Here is a 22771-nt window from a genome sequence, read left to right on the forward strand (position 1 = left end):
CCCTTCTAGGGGTAATTTGGGCACAGAATTAATGAATGTGCTTGTAAGCAGAGTAAAAAGACACTAATAAATTGAATAACCTATACACCAATTAAATGTTCTTAATATATATAGCAAACTTATATAAATGTTATCATATAATTTATATTAAAAAGAAAGAAAATGAAAAAAATAAAGAAAAAAAAAAATAGAGACAAGGGGAAACACAACACCCGTTTGCCAACTCGGCCAATTTATTATGAGAAAAAAAAAAATATACAATTACTAGGGCTCAGCCGCAATCTATTCCGTGTTTTCAATAAAAAGAAAATGGAAGGGGGATGACGCATCCGTTACAGTATAATTAAAGTATAGTCAATAGATGTGTTCAGTGTCCACGACAATCTTGTGTATTCATTTTTGCTTTTAAAACGACGAAAATTTTTTTGGCTAACCTTTTTTTTTGTAATGAAGGAATACCGAATTCAACCTCTATATACATTAATGTCAAAATTTGTTAATGAGATCAAAAATACGTGCAAAACGCGTAATAATCCTGGCTTAGATAAAATATCTAAGCACTCCTTGTTCCAGAATATATCAGACTATACATACACAGTACAATTTAGCAGCTAAAGTTCATCTTTTGTTTACATCCACGCAGGTATCCTATTGGATCTTCGTGGGTGTTTAGATAGAATCTATGTAACATGACATATCCATAGTCTTTTTTTTATTGACTATTATAAATGTATATTGGGCGTAAATAACATTCCTTTTCCGATGTGGACTGCTCTCGTTATACATGTTAATTTCTATGCTTAATAGAATATTTCAGAAAATGACCACCTACCATATATAATATATTGAATTTATGCCATATATGGTAATCACAATATAACTTGACCAATCAATTAGTGTCTAGGTTCTAGTCGAGAATTACAAAGATAACACAACTAAAGGATGGGTAAAGAATTAAACAATAGCTATTACAACACACTCGCGTGTGAAGATGATGCACTGGTCACATTAACATTATCATGAAATGAAGACGGGACTATGTAAGGAAGAGCTTGCACATGAAATTTCGTAAGATTGACGATAGAGTCTTCTTGACTAAGAGCTTTACTATTAACCGCTCTAGCCTTATTCTTTGCCCATTTCACATATTAATTCGAATTCTTCTTGTCTAACCGGCTGCACGGAGAGTCTGCCTCGCTTCACCAATGCCATTTCCCGCAGTTCCTCGCATTTCTGCAATTCTTTGAGTGGAATGAATCGCTGGAACTTGCTTTTAAATTTCACGTCGACAGTGTACCAGCGAGGAGAAGCGGGATCTGATTTGGGATCATAATAGGGGTGATTTGGATCAAAGGCTGACTCTATATCAGAGGTGGTGAGAAAAGAAGTCTTAGTATCTTGGTGAACAAACGATATGTTCTTAAGTAATAACCATCTGGATAGGACCCCTTGACGACCTAAAATGAAGCGAATCTCTTTTAATGGCTCCGATTTAGACTTATTCCTCAACTAACTATCTGCTACCTCAGCCAATCCTGCTACCCCGGGTGTTTTACAGTTTGAATGGTAGAACAGCACCTTGTCTCCAACCTTCATCTGATCCCGCATAATATTTCTAGCCTCGTAGTTCCGGACACCATCCCAAGTTGATGTTCTAGTTCAATATGATATAATCTGTTAATAGCCGTAGAATGAAATGTCTAGTACATTAATGTTTTGAACATGCATCTTACCCATCAGGCATATTTGCAAGATCATCTATGCTAAAATTTAGAGATATTTCAAATGAGAAAAGAAATATTTCATATAAGAAATGAATATAGAATCAGACTAACTACCTGAATTTAACATCTTTTCCCTTAACAATTCTGCTCTCCGGCTCAGCTTTCATCAACCAGAACCTCACATCAGTTCTCTCCTAGAAAAGAGTTAGTAACTGCTGATTATATTTGTTCGGAGGAGATAGAACACCTCTCTATTTGCCATAACTTTAGACTTTTTGAGCTTATTGAGTGACGCGTTTTTATTGGAGGCAGCATCTTCAGTATCGGTCGATTTCCGTTTCTGATGTGAATGGGAAGAAAATTTAAATGTGAGAAAACAAAAAGAATGAACGCCGAAAAAACACCTTCGATTGTGGTGCATTCCGTGGAATCGAACGTGTCCGGGGAGCCATTTCCCAGGCTAAAACGCGTAAGTGGATTTGTTAAGGCGAAAAGTCAAAACACAGTAAATGATGGCAATTTCCGTGATGTAACTCTTACGTATCGGTTATAATTAGTGCGCATGAAAATTTAAAAGAGTGACGTAAAGTTTCTGAAACCTATTCTGGCTTGGATTAATTCCGTTTTTAGTCGATTTCTCCAATATTAAAACCCTGTATTCCAACTTATTTTTTCTCATACATTTTTTCAGATTTCACATTTTCACATATTCACACGTATTCTCAGAATTTTAATGATTCTTGAGAAAAAATTAAAATGTCAATTGCATTCGAACAGCTGCAACGAGAGCAGCGCCAACCGTCACAGCAGCCACTATCCTTGGTGGACCCGCTGCTCTCCGCCATTTGGGTCAACGAATTCCAACCGTCGAAAATGAAGCACAAGATTTCGCTCGAAAAGTTGACAGGAAACCTTCTCGCCTCCGCGGCGAATTCTCTGTCTTGTCACCTCGACATTCCTTTTGTCGATTCCGGTCCGCTCGAAAATGCTGGGGAGTCTACAGAAATGCTATTGAACCTTGTGCCTGATTTTGACGTGTCCTTTGTGTCGTCGTTATCGTCCTCTCCATTGAGTGAGGTAAATAATGACGTGTCGAGTCCCTCATCACCAATTATGCATATGGGGGGTGGAGAAAGATGGAATCTCGGTTATGAAGGCGTCACTATTGATCCAGCATTGATCGACCCCACTGGAATTACAATGGGTGATGTACTCGAGGGAGATCAGTTAAAAGAGGATACGGGTCAACCTATGCCTTGCGAGGATGATTCGAAATTGAAGACTCAGTCACAGAAAAAGCGGCAGCAATCCGCGGAGGCTTTCAAGTTCGTGTTTTATCATCCGAGCTCTCCTCACTCGGAGCAAGAGGAAGACGTTGAGATACAACGATCACGGCGAGAAAGTATTTGCTCGGAGCCGGCATTTACCCTTACTTCCCCTTCCATAGACTCCTCCTCTCCAACTGTGGAGAGCCCTGAGGATAAGTGTTCCCGTACTGGTGGCGCTCGCCGCCGTTCGGCACCTTCATCGTGTGGGAGGATGTCTGACGAACCCATGCCGTGTCCGCACGAAGGGTGTGGGAAATCGTTCACCCGATATAATAGCTTGAAAGCGCACTTGCGTCTACATGCATCCTCACGTCCATTTGAATGCCCCATGTGTAAACGTTCGTTTGCACGAAAACATGACCTCCACAGACATATCCGCGTCCATACCGGTGCAAAGCCATACGAATGTCTTGCGTGCAAGAAGGGATTTGCACGGAGCGATGCTCTTCGCAGACATTGGAGAGTAGACTCGAGTTGCGGGAATCATCCAGCGGTGGCCAGCATCAAGGGACGCCGTCGTCACTCAGTCCTCTCCAATAAAACTGCATCCTCCTCGGCCTAAAATTATCCCAGGAAACAAAAATGCTTGTAAAATTTTTAATACTCTCTTCTGTATATACTCGCTCAAAATTTCTTTCACATCCTTTCTCTCTATATATTTTTATATGATTTATTCAATGTAAATGGGCTTGAACTCGAAATCTTTTATTTTTTTTTATTTGTTTTGCAAAATGTCAACATTTTTATTCTTTCTATTTTTTTTCAGTTTATTTTACAGTTTTCCCTTTCCTAATTGATATGTAAATTAGCACACTAGGAAGTTAAGTGTGAAAAGTCAATAAAATCGATCGGATCAGAAAATTTTTTCCTCGACGATCTCTCTTCTCTCATTCTGCACTAATCGCAGATGTCTCCCCCTGCTCTCGGTCTCGCTAAAGAAACCTCTCCTGAGCTGCGGAAGATACACTTCACAGACAACTAAAAATCGCCCGACAAACTCTCTCACTTGCTCCTCACTAAGCCCCGCACCTTTTTCACTCCACAGTGCATCCTCTTGTTGTTGCCTCCAGACGAAAGCATAAGCAATCTCAACTGGATCCATGTGTACAAATGCATCAATCTCATGATACCACTGGGTATATGAAGCCAGGTTATCGTTTATCTCTTGTATACAGGCAAGGGAATATTTTAGGGCAAATGAGCTTGGAGGAAGAGAAGCAAGGCGAGAGGATAAAGACTCTTCGTCTAGGGAGCGGAATCCAAGCATCCAACCTTCAAATAGCACTACATCTACATTTGCAACACTATCCCTCCAACCAACCCGATCTCCCTTCCCGTCATGCACCGATTTGTCGTAGATTGGTACTTTTGCTATTTCTCCACTGCGAAGGGTTTGAAGTGTTCTAGTGCAAAGCTCGATATCATGAGTGCCTGGGAGTCCACGTTGTTGAAGCAAAGGATTTTTAGATGGATGGGTTACGAAATGAGAGTGTGGAAGATAGAAGTCATCGATCGAGAGAGCTTCCACTCTTATGTCTTGTTCAGAGAGTGCAACGACGAGATTGCGTGTCAATGTAGTTTTTCCTATTGCAAGTGGTTAAGTACTTTTAGAAAGCAAAGCCTTTACAGAATTAAACTGTACCTGATCCTTGAACACCGCTAATTCCTACCACAATAGTTCCTAAATTTTCCCGTTTGCTGCGATTCAATTGTTCAAGGACAAATTCCAGTACGCGATCTTTCATTTTGACTCCACTGTTGGTCATAATCAAAGCGGGTGCTTAAAGTTAGAGGGAAATTTACGCGCCACTCAATTTTTTATATAAATGGAGAGATGTAATTGTAATGTACTGTCATGCGAGTACAATGCTCTAAATACTAAGCCGAGATCAGACATCTGCACCTTAATGCTTCAATGACATTGGATGTATGCTTTCAAGCACATCTATCTTCTGTGCCACATTGTAGGGATATATACGTATGGCGCTGAGGCAGATTATATAACCAAGTGGCAGCTGTGCTATAATTCTTGCGTACGTCGCTCTTATCGATTGCAACTATGTGTTAGTACTTTATTTCTAGTGCCCATCGGGGATAGAGTGTAAATGCAGTTGGATAACTAATATAGCCAATTTCAATAAAGTATCTGATTCTCTTAATCTTGAAATAATCGTGCGGGCAACGATATTCAATGCTGTATAGGATGAGCATTAAGCATTAGGCAGTTTGAGCAATAATAATGATCAGTACTCAACATCCAATTATTAGAGATGTAAGATCAATGGCACTGATTAAAACCTAGGGCGGAATTCTGAATTGAACTCTTGGAAACTCTATTCATGCTTCTATTCATGGAGAGTAAAATCTAAGCCACCAATCTATCATATACGTGGCAGGACGCGAACACATGTCAAGATTGAAAATTGCGAGGTAGGACCCCAATTTTTCCGGTTCTTCTATCAACGATAATCTCAATATAAAATCATGTCGGCTGAAACGGCAACTGTACATGCGGCTAAACCAATAATCCAACTTCCTGGCTTCCTACGCGATCCTGCCGTCGCTCTCATTACTGAGCCCTGCTATGTTTCATTAGTTGAGCGCTTAAATCTGCAAGATACCCCATGTCTCAAACTTGCAATCTCGAAAGGCCTTTCTGTCGGCATGGTGCTCGGAGGCGCTATTGTGAAAATTCCTCAGATAATAACCATCCTCCGGCATCGATCGGCTCAAGGTCTCTCTTTGCCAGCATACTATTTGGAAACGCTTGCGTGTGCTATCACCCTCTTCTATAATCTAAACGCTCGCCACCCTTTCACAACATTCGGAGAGGTGGCTTTCCTGACCGTGCAAAATGCCATTATCACGTTGATGATCCTATACTATTCCCAGAGGCGGGGACTCATTGCAGCAACTGTAGTGGGAATGTTAGCCATCGTGCAGGGCCTTAGAACAATGCCTTCTGCAGGACTTGCCTCATTCCAAGCGGCAACTATCCCTTTGAATCTCATGTCCCGAGTGCCGCAAATATATGCAAACTACCAGAATGGAAGCACTGGACACTTATCCGCCTTTGCTGTGTTCAACTATTTCTGTGGTAGCGTCGCGAGAGTGTTTACCACCGCCACCGAGCTGGATGATCCTCTACTCTTATTAGGTAATGCGCTTGCGGCGGTGTTTAATGGCATCATCGCCCTACAGATGATCTATTACTGGAATACGCCAGTAAAGAAGGAGGAAGTCAGGGAGAAATTACAGAGGAAAAGAAGAGACTGAGACTGTTAATGCTATCTTTTTTTTACGTTGCTTAAAAAAGCTCTTTTAATCATGAATAAAGCATTCTTTATAGATATACCTCCTAATTAGTTGAGGAAATTTGCATGTATTTCAAGTAGTGGTAAACGGTTGAACTCTAATCTATCAAACATGATAGATATTATGCCCGTTATCACAATAACCTCTTCTTTAATGTTATTCATATAATTTAAAATCCAAAATTATGATTTTTGGATAGTAGTTTAAATATACACGCTCATCGGATACTATCTGAATGAATGATTTTTTCTTTACAACGAAGTTTGTGGCAAATAATTTGATAATAAATGAAAAATAAAATTCAAATGAAAGTAAAATAATTAATGTTCATAAACTCTGCGTATTTTCGTTTAGAGTACTCACGAAAATTAGATTATTCTCTGTATAAAGTCTCCTTATCGTTTTGCAGCCACTTGTGAATTAGCAAGCTTGGCCTTACTATCAGCAGCGCCAGGTGCATCGGAGTTCTCTTCTCTTTTATTTTTCTGCGCAGCCATGCGTGGTCGAATTCTCACCCATATGCAACTTGCGAATCCGGTTGCGTTCTGAACCCGAATCAAACAACTCCCACCGGGACCACTACACTGAACGTTAGGTGTAATAAGGCTCATTCTGTAGAACCCTCTTGCTCCGAGCCCTATAATTCCAGGGACTCCAGTTTGGATCCGCACTGGGTTCTGAGTAAAATATTGGCCTGTTCCCGTTGGGTCGACATAAGCTTGCATAGGGCCAGCTCCGTCTACGTTGGCGACCCGCCAGACGACATTCAAACCCTCGCCGACCATATAAATAGGGGGATTTTGAGGATATGGAATTTTAACGCCCATGCCGCACGGTTGTCTAGTTGTGTATCGCCTGCAGTCCACCGTGCTCACGTAGTCTTTAATCTGAAAACCAACCGGACTCGTGAGCTTTCCATGGCCTAGTGCCAGGCCAACGCTGGCAGCAAATAAGACGAGTTTAGAGAACGTGGTAAGGAGCATTATTAGACTGATTTGATATAGAATAAAAATCAAGGAATAAAATTCAATTATGAGAACCCGCTATACTTGAGTGAGAAAAAGATGAAATATTGCCATCGGGGTCCGCACCCTTAGATGAGACCATATTAGTGTGTGTAGTTACTGGCGATCCATCCCAAATTGACAACCTATTTAGTCATATTAGCATCAAAATTTGGGATTGGACATGGGTATATCTCGTATAAAAAACTATAACGAGTATTTGTCTACTACCTGGGCGCAAGCTTTTTACTAACTTTAGGCCAACACGAGAAAAAAAAGTCAAAGTCTAGGTGTATTTAGGCGACTGGCTAACATAGATGTCAAGTCTACTATCGAACGATGGTTTAAGTTATTCGAATTGTACTTCCGTCACATCTCTTTGAAATTTAATTTGACAACTAGCTTTATTATTTGGAAGAGGAAATAAATCTCTTTAGAAGAATTGAATAAAAAAAATGCTATAAATACATTACAAGCTAATGGTTTTCCCTCAATAGACTTTTAGAATAAAAACAGGTCAACATTTTCCATAATGTTAAAAAGTATATCTGCTTCTACATTGAAAAAAGGGGTCATCAACTAATCATCTTCGTCGTCAATATCGTCAGCGCTTAACGCATCGTCGTCAGCAACTTTGCGCTCTAGCAAGGGTTTGATAAGCTTGTTGAAATAGGGATGCTCGCTATGAGGATTCTGCCGCTTCACGTGTGCAAAGTAGGCCTCATATATGTTGCCATCGTAGCGTCCGAGGGGCGAGTTGATTACATAGTCGGTATAGTTGAATGCATCGATCAAAGGAATGGCTTGGTCACGGACTGCTTGGCATTCAGTGGAGATCAGCTTGCGAATGTAGTCCATCTGTTCTGGGGTGAAGTACTGGTACTGCAGGAAGGCACCGGCATTCTCGTCAATGGCGTATAGGCCATAGAGTCTGCACAGATGCCCAAGAGCAGGTGCAAGTTCTGCGGGTGCATTGCGGATCCCATCACGGAATTGCTTGAAGAGGTAGCCTTGAGTATGGATACGGGCAGCATAAAGACGTGCCTGGGAGCAATGCTCGTATGCTTCGTCCGAGGTCATATTCTGTTTAAGGGCCTCCTCAAAATCTTCTCCAGCTTTACGCACAACCTGTGCAGTAACAGTATCCCATGCATCTGCAATAATATCGAAGTTGGCCAAGTCCTCGTTCCGCTTAGCGGGGCAGCGCTTGCCGATCAGGGAGGAGAGATTGTTGAGATAGCCCACTGCAGTGGAGAATTTGTTGCCCTTGATGGCCTCTCGATAGCAGTTGATAAGGAAGCGACCGAGCTGCAGGGTTAGAATGGTGTTGTCTCCTTCCCAAGTGCACTGAACGGCAAAGTCTTGGTACATGCTTGCAAACCCGGTGTAGGCCGAGTATCCATGGCCACCACATGCCTGACGGCATTGCTCAATCAGCGAGAGACAACTCCATGTGCAGAAAGCCTTAAGGCCGGCTGAGGCAGCGTGTGTTTCCTTTAGAAGCTTAATTGCGTCGTGCATCTGCGGGTCGTTCGGGTCGGATGTCTCCAGAATGTCGACCATCGAGTTGAACAGTTTAGTTAGCTCACGACCCGTGAAATGCATGGCATAAGTCAATGCCAATAGAGGCATCAAGCGGCGCTGGTGAATTGGGTAGTCAAGAAGACATGTTTCCAGTTCTCCCGGCTTGGATGCAAATTGCCGACGAATCGCAGCATATCGAATAGCAATGGTCAGTGCTTTTTTCGACATGTTGCCACTGTCATTCACCATAGCAGTGCGTCCTTGCAAGAGCGCACCGTAAGCAAGCTGAGCAAGCGGCGGCTCAGTAACTTCGCCACCTCGAGACACTTTAGTATGTCTCATAAGCATGTTTGAACGCGGGATTCGCACATGCGTGAATTGGATCCATCCATTGTCAATGCCATCACGGCCCATCTTCTTGCCGATGTCACCGATATTAATTCCAGGTAAAAGCTGATAGGTCTTGGGGTCACGAAGCGGAACCACGAAGGATTTGGTACCATAGCGTTTGCCTTTCACGATAAGTTGTGCAAATACCACACTATAGAAGAGGGCAGATAAAGACAGAAGAATTAATGGGACACAATGAAAGAAACTGACAGAATCAAGGCCGGGATACATACGCATGAGTGGCACTGTGAGCAGCACCTCCAATCCACCATTTTGTGGCTGTGATGGTTGGGGTATGGATGATGAACTGATCCGATGCCTCATCGAATGTTGCCGTTGTTTCCAAGCCAGCCACATTGGAACCATGGCCAAGCTCAGTCATTGCAAAGCAACCAATCATCCCATTGAGCGCCATAGCACCCTTGGATATCCAGTGTGAAAACTGTGCGGGCGAAGCCGAGCCCCTCAGAGCACCGAAAAATAGACCGTAGTGGACCCCGAAACGTGTCCAGAAACCGGGGTCAATCACACTTACTAGTTCCATACGATGCTGGAAATTTTCGACACTTTCAATTGAAAGATAGTTCACCATGTTTCGGAATTTCTCCATAGTGCGCTCACGGATTTGATCCTTTGTGAGATCATACACATCATAGAGCCGGAAAATGGGATCACGCTCGAACTCGAGCATCATGCGCTCACGCATCTCAGTCATCTTCTTCCCTCCATCTAGGTAATATGTTAATTCACGAACGGGGAAGGATGCTTTTTGACGCTCTTTGGCCATCATCTCCATAGGGCTAGTCAGATAAAAACCACGATTTTGAAAAATACTCGTTTTAGCGAGAAAAAGTAAACAGGATAATAGACGTAGCATTCAATACATACTGGGGAGGTTTCGGCGGATCTGAGCTTAATGCATTGCACGGTTGTGCAGAAAGCTGATTCGAGATCAATTCTAGACGTTGCTGCGAAGACATGAGTCAGATAAGTTAGAGGGATGCGGGTCTATATCACGTCTATTGAAATGGAAACAACAAAAAGGGGAACCAAAGAAAGGAAATGGTAATTCGAGAGCTGGAAGAGCTAGAAGCGAACAGGAAAAGCGGCGAGGTTGGAGTGAAACCGCTTCGTTTATTTATTCGACTTGGGGGTGTGGTTGGAGTTTTTTCATATGCAAATGACCAATTTGCAATCACGTGTTATCGCGGGGGGATTCCAATGAGTTCATTTGATATTCTGCTGAAGCGACATCCCCATCTTTTGCTCAAAGTTAGCTACTGTCAATTAAGCTAATTTAAATCTGACACATCGGATATTTGCACGTGAGAGTATTGCGGAAAACGGGTCAATCCAGACTTTTCGTTCTGCACCTTCGCACGGCCAGACCGGCTGGTCCAGTGTTTGGGGTCAAGGTGCAAATCCCCGATCGACTTTAGGGTTAGGCATGGTGGAACAGCTAGTCTCTATTTTCATAAATAAAATTAACAAAGACGAATGTCGGATGTGAATCGGAATTTGATCAGTGCAGTGGAACAAAAACAGAAAGCAAACTCTTGGTTAGAAAAAAGCTATATGAAGTATACACATGAAAATAGAACAGGACGATCGAAACAGAAGAATCCATCACCGAGGAAAAGCAATATAAATAAGGTATTCCGATGAGTAAAAAATTTGAGGGAAATGAAAGATAACCTAATGCTTCACTCCGCGTTTTGCCAGAGCCGCTTGAAGTTGTTGCTGGAAAGTCTGTGCTTGAATTGGCTGTAGTGTTGGCAAAGGCCGAGTTGGTTTGGGTGGGATAGCTGAAGCATTGCTTGACAAGTTTTGAGCCTGGTCTTTGGATTCCGAGCTGGCCTGAGGTTGGGTCTCGCACGAGGGGGACGGAGAGCAGGACTCATTAGAAGGCAGCGGTGTCTTGGGTTTCGAAGTTTGAGGAAGAGATGCAGGCTTTGTGCTTTGCGGATGAGAAGGAGAGGAGTCGTCGTTCGCGAGCTGAGGAGTGGGGGAAGGGGTAGGCAAAGATGAGGAATATACTGGACCAGGAGCCTCTTCACTTTCCGGGACGACTTGGTTTGGAGATGGGGTGGGCGAGTAATCTTCAGGAAATGAGTGAGGCTTCTCCACTGTTGCCTCTAAATCAGGCTCGTCCGGCTTTAGTACTTCGGTCGAGGAAGTGTAGAGCTCTATTTCGTCAGTATCCGGCTTAAGTGCCTCGTGAGCTAGCACACTATGTGTTTCAGCAGTTTCAGATGGTTGAGCAGGAGGCATAAACGAAGTGCCGGGAGAGGCGAAGACCGGCGAAGATGGAGGATAGGGAGCTGAAGATACTGCGACCGTTGGGGGTATAGAGCTCACAGGTCCATTGGGGGGGTAGCCCTCAGCTACGTAATTTATTGGAGCAGTAGCCTGGGATGTATTGGTGTGTATCGAGGGAGGCGATGGGGATGCTGAAGGGGTGTGATGGTGGGGCTGAGGGAAGGATGGGTAATACGAGTTCGACGAAAAATTATATCCCGTCGCTACTGTGGGGAATGATCCGTGCGCTAGAGATGGTGTCGGTGTTGACGGTATCATTAGCGGAGTCGAAGGTATCATCGGAGTGGCAGGGGGGAGCACAGGGGTGGGAAATGCGATATGCTGAGGCTGCGGAGGGCTGTGGATGGACTCATATCCTTGGGGAGGGTAGAAATCCACCGGCTTTTCGATAGCACTGTGGCGACGATGTAAGGTGGTGGAAGATGATGAACTGTGACTATATTTAGCTATGGACGCTTCCATCACACGGTCGTAAAGGGATATAATGTAAGAAAGCCGTTCGTTGAGCCAGAGCAATTCGTCTGAATATTAGGGAAAATAAAATAAGAGAATAAAGCCAAAGCAGAGTATAAAAAAGAAGTTACCTTGCTTTCGTTCATATATATCAACTTCTTTGCTGATTTCTGAATTACTTGCGAGTGCGCGCCTAAATAAAGTCTGCCAAAGTATATCAACATTAAGATATTCAACAATTGCGAAGTATTAGAGTGGCCATGAATACCTGCAATGCCTCATCGTTAGAGAATTTATCAGGGTTCAAATCGATTCCTTTCATCATTTCTACGAAATCATTCACCACGTGAATTTCTCGAAGAACCCGCGACTCTCGCTCTGCCTCCTTTCTCATTTCTTCGTCCGACTGATTTTCAATTATCTTCTAGTGAAAGAGAGTAGAGTATATTTGAATCCTTTACCTAATATTCAATTAAAAGCCATCTTTGCTTACCACGTAGTTGACTGGAAAAAGCCCTTGCTTTCTGTTTAAGACTCCATACCACCACTCTTTATATTTTTTTTCGATCAACAATATGACATCGTCCTTCTTAAAAGTCAGCTGATCTTCGTCCGTGTTAGTAGGCTCATAATCAAAAAGCGCTCTCACACGAACTACAGGCTGTGCATTTGAGGGTTTCTTGCTTGACAGCGATGTTTCAGTTGCACTATTGGATGCTGTGATGATAGGCTCAGTAGATTTGGATCGTTTGGATTCTGTAACCCGTTCATCTAATGAATTGGCGTAGAGTTGTGGCCCAGAGGCGGGTTTTTTTGTACATGTTGCAGGGCCAGGTCTGCTCATGGATCCTACAGGTGCACTTATAGAAGTACCGGAGGTGGGTGAGGAACTACTGGGCTTAGGCAAGTTTTGTGTTTTAGTAGGAAAGGGCGATGGCCCACTTGTGGCTGGTTTAGTGGAAGTTTTCGGGAAGAGAGGCGGCTTTGCCTGAGAAGTAGTGCTAGGTAAATTGGAGGGCGTCGCTTTCCCAGCTATTGAATTTGAGTTCAGAGAATCTATCCGCTTTCCCTAGGGTAACGAGTGCTCATGGGTCAGCTTAAGTAATATAATATATATAGGAATTGGATAGCCTACAGGTAAATGATACTGTGCTTGCTCGATCTTTTGTGGAAAAGTGTCATATTGATTTTCAGAAAGTGAGAGCGCAAGAGCAAGTTGTAATTCCTCCTCTTCCTTTTTCGCTAAATGTGCCTAAATAGTACATCCAGGTTACTCGTTCGCTGTTGCCCGATAAAAATGCTCTAAATAGGTTTACCTGGTTAGACATTATATTAGGAATCGGACGTATAGGAAATCGAAATCCTACAAGGAAAATCATCAGTTAAATGCAGTAGGCAATATGAGAAATGTGAAGGTTTACCTTGAGTCTTCAGTTTCTCATATTTCTCTTGTATCACGTAGAGATATGGGTCCGAATAAAAGTCTATGGCCCATTGCTGAATTAGATCTAATATTTTTTCCTTCACTTTTACATCAGTGTTCTGGCGAAATATATGAATAGTGTAGAAGAAAGTAGCAGAATAGTAGAGTAATTAATAGTTTGATTTAATATAGACACTTAGAAATATAGATACCTTTTCTCTCAACAGTGTGGTCATAGATTTAACGAATGGTCTTGATGCAACCTCGCGACGGATCTCAGGACTTCCATTCTTTACAAGCGCTTCAATTACCTATTAACGAATATATTTCAAGTGAAGAATTCAGCACCCCTGAATCAAAAGTAATGGAGTGAAAACATTTCGTAGCTACAGTTAGAGTGAGGAGTTGGACAGCACAATTGCGGTGTTTTAATCGCTTCATTACGGCAGATGCACATTTCTCAGCACTATCAACAAAAAACATGTATGATGCCATAATTCTAGCATCGCGCGTTTTATTTCAAGATTTAAAGCATTATACACATACTCTTCAGCATTTTGGACTCCATCGCACACATCTAAAATTAACTGCCAATTCTCTGGAGCATTTTCTGCAGTGGCTTTACCTATATGGAGCGGTAATTCGTTCAATCTCCGTGTCAGGATTGCGTCAATGTTACAATGATCAACTTACGGACTCGTTCATCAAATGGATTCGGTGGTGTTGAACGAAACATTTCTCTAGGAGTCTGAGAGAAGCTTGAGAAATCAAACGTGCGCTAAAATGAAGTTGATCAAATCATAGCGGTCACACTGGAACATTCGTTGAAATTGTTCGTTTTTCTTTTAAGATTCAATGCATACTTGGCATTGAAGGAAATCGAGTAAAGCGCGCGAGAGAACGAATAAAAATAGATTATGGGAAAATAACATGGATGTATTCATTTACAAAAGAAAAAGAAAAACAAAAATAAACCAAACTATTAAAAATGTTCTAAAAAGTAGCGCGTATCCCCCCCCAAAAAAGTGCACAACGGTATTTATGGCACTACTTGAATGCCGGCCGTCCGTGCCGTTCCAATGATACTTCCACAAATTTTGTCTAGGCTCAAATGTCGCATATGCTCATCTTGCTGCTTGATTTTCGCAATCTCATACACATGCTTTAGACTTACTTTCCCCGCAATCTCCTTCCCAGGCTTGCCGGCACCTTTCTCAATGCCTGCAGCTCTTTTCAATAAAAACATCGTAGGTGGAGTTTTGGTGACAAATGTAAATGTGCGATCGGGATTGACGGTGATAACGGTAGGGATGGGTGTACCTGGAGCAAGTGAGGAAGTGCGATCATTAAACTGTTTGCAGAAATCCATGGATTTAATTCCGCGTTGTCCCAATGCAGGACCCACAGGAGGAGAGGGAGTGGCCTTGCCAGCCGGTACAAGGAGTCGAAGAAGTGCTGAAGATCCCTGGATCGCTTGCTTCGACATCGTATTCTCGTGCAAAGTGTATTTTTGAGAGAATTGCAATTCTGATTGTTGACAAGTATGAGTGTGGCTTAGTAGTAATTTGTTACGGGGGGATAGTTTGAGATAGTGAGTAGACTTAACTCCGATAAACAGACATGATATTTATAAAAAATACAAAAAATCTAAATGAATTTAACACTGTGCCTAGTATATGCAACGGGTCTGTATAAACGGAATCTTAGGCAAACTAAGTCTTATTTTGTATCTTTAACCTATTTTGAACTTTGCCTGGCTTCAGGGTCGGTTTGGATTTTCTAACGGAATTGTCTCGGATTACTGCAAACAGAGTTCTAAAATGAAAGAACCGTTCTCGAAGAAACACTACTCTTGTTAGGTCAATGACCTGCTTTCCCAAGGTGAAATGAAGGAGTGCTTTGACTTCTTCTTGGACTCAAGAGGATACTTTATGCGACGTTAATCAGTGTGATATGTACCACAGGATCATACCTCGCAAGGAGGGAGGATGTACATATTATTTATTCGACAATGAAAGGCAAAGGAAAAAAAGGCCGAAAAAGGTAAAGATAAATTAATATATAGCTAAATTCAGCAATTGAATTGATCTGTTTTTATGCCCCGGAATTTTCGAGATTTAATTACATATATCACCCCACAATCAAACGCTTTCGCGTCTTCTGCCCTAGCTTGGCAATGTCTGTATTTCTTTACCACACGCTGCTTGGTTTTTGTTTATGGTGTTGAAGTGATGAAACTTTTCAACATTGCCACCGTCATTTGCTCCTTTGCAGAAATCGCACAGGCGCTGACCACATACGGACTTATGCCGCGGAAAGGTGCTGACGATTCTTATGCCATTGCAAGTATCAAACAAAGTGAGTTAACTTTACGCAACTATATCCCTCTTGAGGTCCAAATGCAAAATTGATCATTGACTCTTTTATTCTGTTTTATCTTACAATCGCAGATGGTATCATCGCGACCTTTGGATTTAAACAGGAACCGGGGGATCAGATGAGAGTACGTGTCATTGTCGAGCAAGGGCTCAATGAGACAATCCATCCCTATCACGTACATTTGTATCCAGTCCCTCCTAATAACGACTGCTACAGGACTGGCAGACATCTCGATCCCATGCGTGTCCGAGGATCTGATCGCTGCAATAGTAAGAATGGGTATCAGTGCGAAGTGGGTGACTTGAGTGGGAAGCATGGGCCGCTCAAGGGTTCAGAGGAGAACTTCCAACTTATCGATATCCAATACGACGACGCGGATCTTACATTTACGGGTAACAACTCTATCGTTGAACGAAGTGTTGTGATACACCGCTACGACAACTCTAGACTTGCCTGTGCTAATATTACCGTAGTGGATGAAAGCGTCTTTAACAGTTACCTGCCTTCGGAAAATTGATGACGATAAAATTGGCTCGAATGATGATGGCAACGACGGTGGCAATGACGAGAATGAAGACGAGGATCAGTTGTCTGAAAACTCAACTCAATTTAGGACACACATCTGCCTTTGTTTAACTTTTTCTCTTTTTTAATTTTTCTGCACCTGGCTTTCTATTTGATGACTTTATTTGTAATACGCCATGCTTCATTTCCTTTATTCCACTTTGGTTATCTGTCTAGCTTTAGGCAATGGAAAGAAAAATCTATACATAACATTCTCCCCTCCCTCCCCCCTTAATTGCCCTGTATATATACTCTTCCTGTTTTAATAAGAAGCGAAATTAACTTTTGGTGACGAGTATAAATATTGGTGTCAATTCCTCGTTCTAAATTTGCGCCGACTAGTAGGAATTCAGTCCGAGCATTGAAAGACGTATCATGCAAAATTTTGGCGATATTATTATCCGAGAAAAACCCTAGAATTTCCAAAAAAGGTGTTCAAAGTAGGTCAGGCCGAGCTAAATGTAAATTGATTATCTGATTTCCATGCAATACCTTGGATCATGGATTGTATATTCTTTTTCGCCAAAAGCGTTGCTGGGGATGGTATTAGAAAAACTGAACTCCAAATGTGTAATTCCATGGGGGAACCAAGTTAGATGGCATCTGAACCTTTGCAGCTAAATTTGAGCCTTATTTATTGTAAAAAATAATAGAATATCAATAAAAATATAGCAAGTATAATATTGATCAATGTTTCCCGAATTGCAGTTTTGGGAGGAACTATAGAATGCAATTATAAAAAAACTATTTATAGATAAGTTCTGCTCTCTTCGTTCCCCCGTTTTGAAAAGCCTTACGAATCTGTGATGTATTCGAAGAGTGTGTTGGATGAACATCAACTCCCAGTGTCAATCAAGTCGTTCCCCAGTGCACCTATCTCATGATATCACTACAAATAAAAGAAAGTTTTAGGGGGAAAAAGTAAATGTATAAATTTGGTATCTACTACTTATTCTTATCTTCAGCTTTAAGGAATTTCTCGAATACGTGCTTCTTATTTGCATGTGTGTGGCGGGTGGGTATCCAGCTTCATCTCCCGTGAACTCTCATCTATAGGGTATTGATTGAACTTGTAAAGGTTATATCAACTTAGATAGCCGATCATATGGGTACAAGCCGTATTTGTGTTAATAATTTATATAGGTGATGGTCAAATATACATGGAAACACTTATTTAAGATTTTCGTTGAAAACGCTCCTATTAATGACGCCTCAATTACTATTCTTTATATTTGCCACGATTGGCTTTGCTTTCTGTAACCAGACTGTAACCCCAGTAGGGCCAGGTCTTAGTTTTTCACTAGCCGAAATTTCAGCAAAAGTGGGTGAACGAGTAAAATTCAAATGGAACGGTCCACTTCCTCACGATGTGGTGAGATCCTCTGGTAGTGGAAGTTGCTCTTCTATGCAAGTTGCTCCTCTCGGGATTAGTCCTGCTAACTTGTTTAGTTCAGGAATCAAGTTCGGTTTCGCAGATACAGCACGTATTAGCATATGAACAGATATATCGCAAAAACGCTGAATTACTCTAGGTGGGAGTTTTACGAAGATGTTCCGAACCCCAGGTGATGTCTTCTAATACTGCACTCCACATTGCTTGTTAGGAATGAAGGAGGTTATTCATGTTGTAGAATAATGCGCGAGAGCCAGATATTGATTTCCTTATAGCCAAAGAGAGAACAAGATAATTTATTGTATATTTTCTGTTACTATAATATTGCTCAAAAGTTTATGGGAGAAAGTAAGATTGTTTCCCGACCTTCAGCGATAATGATTTATTTGTATAAAAAATCACACTAATTAAAGTCGGTTTTCATGAATACAAGATGTCTCAAAGAAGGTGTCTCTTCGGACGTTTTGAGCTGAGTACTACCGTTTAAAACAGATCCTCCTCCAGGAATATTGGGCATCGAGCCAGGAAGCAGTTCTGAGAGGGTGCTGCATGACGAACTATTCCCGAAAATTCCCATCCGTGAGAAATACGCGTGGAAGTTCTCTCCCGCTGGAGCAGTTGGGGCTTATCGAGCACAGGTGACCACACACAACCCCAGATAGACTTGCCCTAAGAGGTAAGACAGGAGATTTGGGACGAAAGCTCTCCTTGCAGAAGCGTAGAATAAGTAGAGCCCACGAAGAACCCGGCGTAACTCTCCCACATGAATTGGGGGGCAAAGATGATTAATGCGAGCGGAGTAAGGAGCGTGCTTCCCGGTTCAATGGCTAAAGACAAGTCTTCTGCAGGTTGAGCCTCGCATACCAGTCGGAGGATGTTACTCATTCAAAAACGCATGGAGCAGCAAATTTTCATCAATATTGGGCCTTATATAAAATAATAAAAGTATATAGAGGTAATCATTTGGTAAAGAATTGGTGCATTATTGCGGTAGGTTAGCAAACTCGAAAAACAACTGGAGAAAGGAAAGGAAAAAAGTTTGAACGTGATTATTGAATAGCAACTATAGACTATGGTGAAAAGATTGCACAAGTGAGAGCATTAGATATTCGTAGAGTTATTAGCTCTCTAAGATTTACTCTAATTATATGTAAGAGTTTTGACCAATCAAACTTTCTAGTTCTTCAATAATACAGCCTGATACATTGTGGAATCTCACATATAAAGAAGTTCTTTTGAAGTATAAAAAAGGTATCAATAATAAGTTGTGTTAATGGGCTTTTAAACCTTGCTTTGCGTTATGTTTTGCACATTCTTCCATAAGCTGGATCTGATCTGCAACCTCCTTCAAAACGCCTAATACAATGCCGTTTCCTTTTGTGAATGAGTGAATATGGTAGGTCAAGCCGAGCTCATTACAGAATTTGCGTACGAATGGTTGACATGCTCTCAAGTTGTGACGAGGTACACGCGGGAGCAAATGGTGCACTGTCTGAAATTGCAATCCTCCATGGAACCAATCAAGCCATTCAGGGCAATCAACATCCATTGATGTCCGTAGCATATGGCTTGCGAATGCTTCTCTTTCTCCTGCGCCCACCGCCGGCATTCCAAAATGGGACAAGGTAATCTGCACATGTAGCAGAACAGTGGTGACATGAGAAATATATATCCAGAGTAGACGCTGCGGCCAACTTGGAAGGTATGACAGAAGAGTGGAAAGCCAAATGATAAAAAATAGAATGCCCATGAGCTCGACCCAGCGGAATCGGACACGCGGTTCTTTAAGTAGAAATCCAATCGATAAGGCGTACAAATTGAATCGGCCAAAGCTCAAAATAATGTAGTAGAGATAGTGTTGCCTCTTAATGAAAAATCTTGCGAAAGCGTCAAAATGCAGGGTGATTCCGTAATAACTACTTTGGAGGTTCTCGGCAAATTTTGCTGTAATAGCGAAGAAGGGCAAGTGTTGAATGTCAGGATCGTCTTCAGGAGAATTCGTCACTACATGGTGCACATAGTGGTTCTTCTTCCACCATCCTTCGGATAAGCCGCCACAAAAAGCAGCGATAAAGATGCCAATAAGATGATCTATTGTCCGTATATGGGTAATTCCATTATGGCCGGCATCGTGAGCAGTGAATGCGAGCTGCTGCCAGAACATCCCCATACAGACTGCACTTAATAGATAGTGCCATGTGCTACGACCGTATAAGATAAGGAGGATGGATGTCGTGAGGAATAGGATATAACGTACACTCTCGCGGGCATAATTCCAATAGTTGCAATCGTAGAGGCCCCTCCGTTTTACTTCCTCTTCTAATTCCAAGTATTTTGCCGAAATTAGGTCACGCATTTCTTCTTCCTTTTGCTCGTTCTTCTTTGGTATTTCCCACTCTATATCTGTAGCTGGGCGCAATTCATCAACGTATTTACCCACGTAGAAATAATTGATAAGCTTGTTCGTAACCGATTCAGGATGAAAGCAAATCATCTGATCCGTCGCATCACGTCCATTCAGATGGCGGATGACGAGATCGCCACCAGGATGTTTAGAAAGCCAGTGGTTAAGTCGATAAACATTGCCGCGATATATGATTAGAACATCCCCCTTTTGAACAAGTTCCTGAATCCGAGTCTTGGTGAAGAGACGCACTTCAGGTTGAACCACTTCGGCTTCCGGCGGCGCCATGTCGCAAAGTATCTGGTTTGATAAAATAGAGTGTTGAAGGAAAGAGTTGGCGCGGATTTGGGAAAGGAGCAATGAACTAACGCAAGATCAATCTACATTCGAAAGTATTATTTTAATTCTCGTAGTGGGAAGTCGAATTTAAGCTCAATTGGGATTCATTCATTGGCCTATCTCAAAAACTTGCGGCTAAGAGTAATCCAAGGAAAATAAGTCTTGAGCGCGTTAGAAAAAAGACAGCATTATTCAAAAAAGAAAAATGGTGTCATGCCCGTCATTCGTTATCAATTATCTCATTTATATTCTAAAAGATCGTTTGCAACCCTTTTAAAAAAAAACTCTTCACCTCCCAGTTGGTTTACTGCCACACCATTACCCAAGAGACATCCGGCAAAAAAGCGATTGAAGGTATCTCAATCAAAACCCGGTGAAAGTACCGTAGTAGCAAAGAAGAAAAAGGAAAAAGATGCAGCAACACTAGTAAGAAAAGCGAGGGAGAAGGCGCAGATAGATCAGGTAATAATATCGTTGCGTTAATTGAATCTCACATTATTAATTCGAGCTTTTTGAGTAGGCATTTTATATTCTGAAGTCATTATGGTCTGACCTTTCAAATGCAGCTTCTCCTTCTCAACAAAATGAGATAGTTCAAAGGGCATACAATGAGCTCTCTAATTATTCTAATCTTGCGTGGTATCCTCGCATTTTTTCCAAATTGCTCCAATCCACAGCTTATACCCACCGCTCTACCCTTGCAAAATCTCTCTTCGCAAATTACAGCTTGCAACTTGCACACACTTCCTCTACCGCCTATATTCAAGACGCAAAAATTTGGAACGGTTTTTTGGAGGCTTGTGCTTCAGGGGAGGAATTGAGAGAATGTATTGATGTCATAAATGGAATGAGGGCCGCAGGAGTAGATATGACAAAAGCGACAGTCCTGCATTTTATTAGGGGTTGTATTCGACATAGAGAATTGCAGACGGCAATTGAGTTTCTCAAAAGCCAGAATACACAGCTGATCACTCCCCACTTGGTGCACGAACTCTTGAATGCCTGTTTCATCTCTGGTCAAAAGAATTTAATTGCCGATGTAACAGCTTTGCTTCCCCGAATTAATGGACAAACCCTAACGATTCTCGCAAGGCACAGCACTAGTTGGGAAGATTTGAATGAGGTGATGAGCGTAGGGATGTTGGATAACTGGCAAGTACAAATTGAGTTGATGCGAGCATGCACTCGCATCGCCGATACTGGGCCGATCGGGATGTCAAAATGTTTTGATCTATATCATAGATTAATTCGTACGAACGGATCCAAGGGCATAAACCCTGGAGTGTTGAGGATATTGGTGGAAGCTTGCGTGCAACGAGGAAACATCATTGGTGCCCTTAATCTTATTTATAATAATCCAACTGTGAAATTATTCGCATCTCAGCGTATATTGCACATGGTACTAAGTTGTATCGGCTCGCATCGCGCTCTTACCTATGCAAAACGAGAGGCAGGGCATTTAGGCTGGAAACCGAGTAATGCGCTCCATATGCAACATATGTTCTATTTCTCTTTTATTCGTGAGCAATGTCAAAGAACGTTGAGCGGTATTCTGAGCATGAAGCTGCAGAGAGGGATAGTATTAGCTATGGGACGACTTGGAGACCAAGATGGTATTGAACAATGGGTCGTGAAATATTGCCACTTACCGGTTCATGGACACAAAACTGATACAGAACAATCAACATACGATCATGGCATAACCCTCGCTGTGAGAGCTCTGGCCACACGATCTCCTTTTCACATACCTTCGCCTTCCACCTGTCTTCACTTTTCTGCACGGATTCTTTCTCCGTCGCCTAGCTTGATCCGATTTCTTTTTTCCTCTCTCCACACACGAAACGACATCGCCATCTCTACCCCCCTTATATCTAACTTTGTAATTAGAAAGCAAGTTCAACTTAGCTCACACCAACTTGAAGAGTGGATTACTGCTAGTGTACGACGGGTAAATGAGCATGATGCACAGCGTATAGGCTCGAGGGATGGGGCGCTGGCATTCTGTAGCGCTGAAGCGCTAGAACAAGCAGGAGTTTTAAATCGAAACAAAGAAGGATGGTGGCGAGAGCTATATGAAATACGTAGAGCCATTATTGGGGCATTTGCAAAAGGGATAGTGCGAGAAACTAAGAGAGTTAAGGAAGAAATGGATGTAGAAGATTGCTTGCAAATGATTGAACACCTGTAGAAAACCAATTTTGATTCCACATTT

The 22771-nt window shown here is 42.1% G+C and overlaps 12 protein-coding genes across 12 annotated transcripts; 4 read left to right on the plus strand and 8 right to left on the minus strand.

The window, feature by feature from the left end:
* Window positions 1-1125: 1125 nt before the first annotated feature.
* On the minus strand, window positions 1126-2176 carry VTP21DRAFT_2327 (uncharacterized protein; the record flags this gene model as incomplete). Its single annotated transcript, XM_069392508.1, has 7 exons — window positions 1126-1361; window positions 1433-1457; window positions 1525-1654; window positions 1734-1763; window positions 1839-1918; window positions 1972-2064; window positions 2129-2176. 7 exons carry the CDS (start codon window positions 2174-2176, stop codon window positions 1126-1128), a joined length of 642 nt encoding a protein of 213 aa, XP_069250216.1.
* A 304-nt stretch (window positions 2177-2480) lies between these two features.
* On the plus strand, window positions 2481-3614 carry VTP21DRAFT_2328 (uncharacterized protein; the record flags this gene model as incomplete). Its single annotated transcript, XM_069392509.1, has 1 exon — window positions 2481-3614. The coding sequence occupies one exon, from the start codon at window positions 2481-2483 to the stop codon at window positions 3612-3614; it is 1134 nt and encodes a 377-aa protein (XP_069250217.1).
* A 291-nt stretch (window positions 3615-3905) lies between these two features.
* VTP21DRAFT_2329 (uncharacterized protein) lies at window positions 3906-4818 on the minus strand (the record flags this gene model as incomplete). Its single annotated transcript, XM_069392510.1, has 2 exons — window positions 3906-4636; window positions 4695-4818. 2 exons carry the CDS (start codon window positions 4816-4818, stop codon window positions 3906-3908), a joined length of 855 nt encoding a protein of 284 aa, XP_069250218.1.
* A 718-nt stretch (window positions 4819-5536) lies between these two features.
* Window positions 5537-6328, plus strand: VTP21DRAFT_2330 (uncharacterized protein; the record flags this gene model as incomplete). The annotated part of the gene is made up of 1 exon (XM_069392512.1): window positions 5537-6328. One exon carries the CDS (start codon window positions 5537-5539, stop codon window positions 6326-6328), a length of 792 nt encoding a protein of 263 aa, XP_069250219.1.
* Window positions 6329-6762: 434 nt separating this feature from the next.
* On the minus strand, window positions 6763-7350 carry VTP21DRAFT_2331 (uncharacterized protein; the record flags this gene model as incomplete). The annotated part of the gene is made up of 1 exon (XM_069392513.1): window positions 6763-7350. One exon carries the CDS (start codon window positions 7348-7350, stop codon window positions 6763-6765), a length of 588 nt encoding a protein of 195 aa, XP_069250220.1.
* Window positions 7351-7950: 600 nt separating this feature from the next.
* On the minus strand, window positions 7951-10265 carry VTP21DRAFT_2332 (uncharacterized protein; the record flags this gene model as incomplete). The annotated part of the gene is made up of 3 exons (XM_069392514.1): window positions 7951-9436; window positions 9519-10085; window positions 10174-10265. 3 exons carry the CDS (start codon window positions 10263-10265, stop codon window positions 7951-7953), a joined length of 2145 nt encoding a protein of 714 aa, XP_069250221.1.
* Window positions 10266-10980: 715 nt separating this feature from the next.
* Window positions 10981-14216, minus strand: VTP21DRAFT_2333 (uncharacterized protein; the record flags this gene model as incomplete). The annotated part of the gene is made up of 11 exons (XM_069392515.1): window positions 10981-12125; window positions 12189-12261; window positions 12326-12481; window positions 12551-13126; window positions 13193-13309; window positions 13374-13420; window positions 13479-13599; window positions 13693-13791; window positions 13871-13946; window positions 14027-14105; window positions 14174-14216. 11 exons carry the CDS (start codon window positions 14214-14216, stop codon window positions 10981-10983), a joined length of 2532 nt encoding a protein of 843 aa, XP_069250222.1.
* A 303-nt stretch (window positions 14217-14519) lies between these two features.
* On the minus strand, window positions 14520-14966 carry VTP21DRAFT_2334 (mitochondrial 54S ribosomal protein uL11m; the record flags this gene model as incomplete). The annotated part of the gene is made up of 1 exon (XM_069392516.1): window positions 14520-14966. The coding sequence occupies one exon, from the start codon at window positions 14964-14966 to the stop codon at window positions 14520-14522; it is 447 nt and encodes a 148-aa protein (XP_069250223.1).
* A 610-nt stretch (window positions 14967-15576) lies between these two features.
* On the plus strand, window positions 15577-16376 carry VTP21DRAFT_2335 (uncharacterized protein; the record flags this gene model as incomplete). The annotated part of the gene is made up of 2 exons (XM_069392517.1): window positions 15577-15838; window positions 15931-16376. The coding sequence occupies 2 exons, from the start codon at window positions 15577-15579 to the stop codon at window positions 16374-16376; spliced, it is 708 nt and encodes a 235-aa protein (XP_069250224.1).
* Window positions 16377-18299: 1923 nt separating this feature from the next.
* VTP21DRAFT_2336 (uncharacterized protein) lies at window positions 18300-18701 on the minus strand (the record flags this gene model as incomplete). Its single annotated transcript, XM_069392518.1, has 2 exons — window positions 18300-18485; window positions 18555-18701. The coding sequence occupies 2 exons, from the start codon at window positions 18699-18701 to the stop codon at window positions 18300-18302; spliced, it is 333 nt and encodes a 110-aa protein (XP_069250225.1).
* A 385-nt stretch (window positions 18702-19086) lies between these two features.
* On the minus strand, window positions 19087-20508 carry VTP21DRAFT_2337 (uncharacterized protein; the record flags this gene model as incomplete). The annotated part of the gene is made up of 1 exon (XM_069392519.1): window positions 19087-20508. The coding sequence occupies one exon, from the start codon at window positions 20506-20508 to the stop codon at window positions 19087-19089; it is 1422 nt and encodes a 473-aa protein (XP_069250226.1).
* Window positions 20509-20772: 264 nt separating this feature from the next.
* VTP21DRAFT_2338 (uncharacterized protein) lies at window positions 20773-22747 on the plus strand (the record flags this gene model as incomplete). Its single annotated transcript, XM_069392520.1, has 2 exons — window positions 20773-21021; window positions 21080-22747. 2 exons carry the CDS (start codon window positions 20773-20775, stop codon window positions 22745-22747), a joined length of 1917 nt encoding a protein of 638 aa, XP_069250227.1.
* Between the last annotated feature and the right edge of the window lie 24 nt (window positions 22748-22771).

This window comes from Calcarisporiella thermophila, assembly GCF_041956535.1.
Source record: "Calcarisporiella thermophila strain CBS 279.70 unplaced genomic scaffold VTP21scaffold_14, whole genome shotgun sequence".
NCBI classification, from domain to species: Eukaryota; Fungi; Calcarisporiellomycota; class Calcarisporiellomycetes; order Calcarisporiellales; family Calcarisporiellaceae; genus Calcarisporiella; species Calcarisporiella thermophila.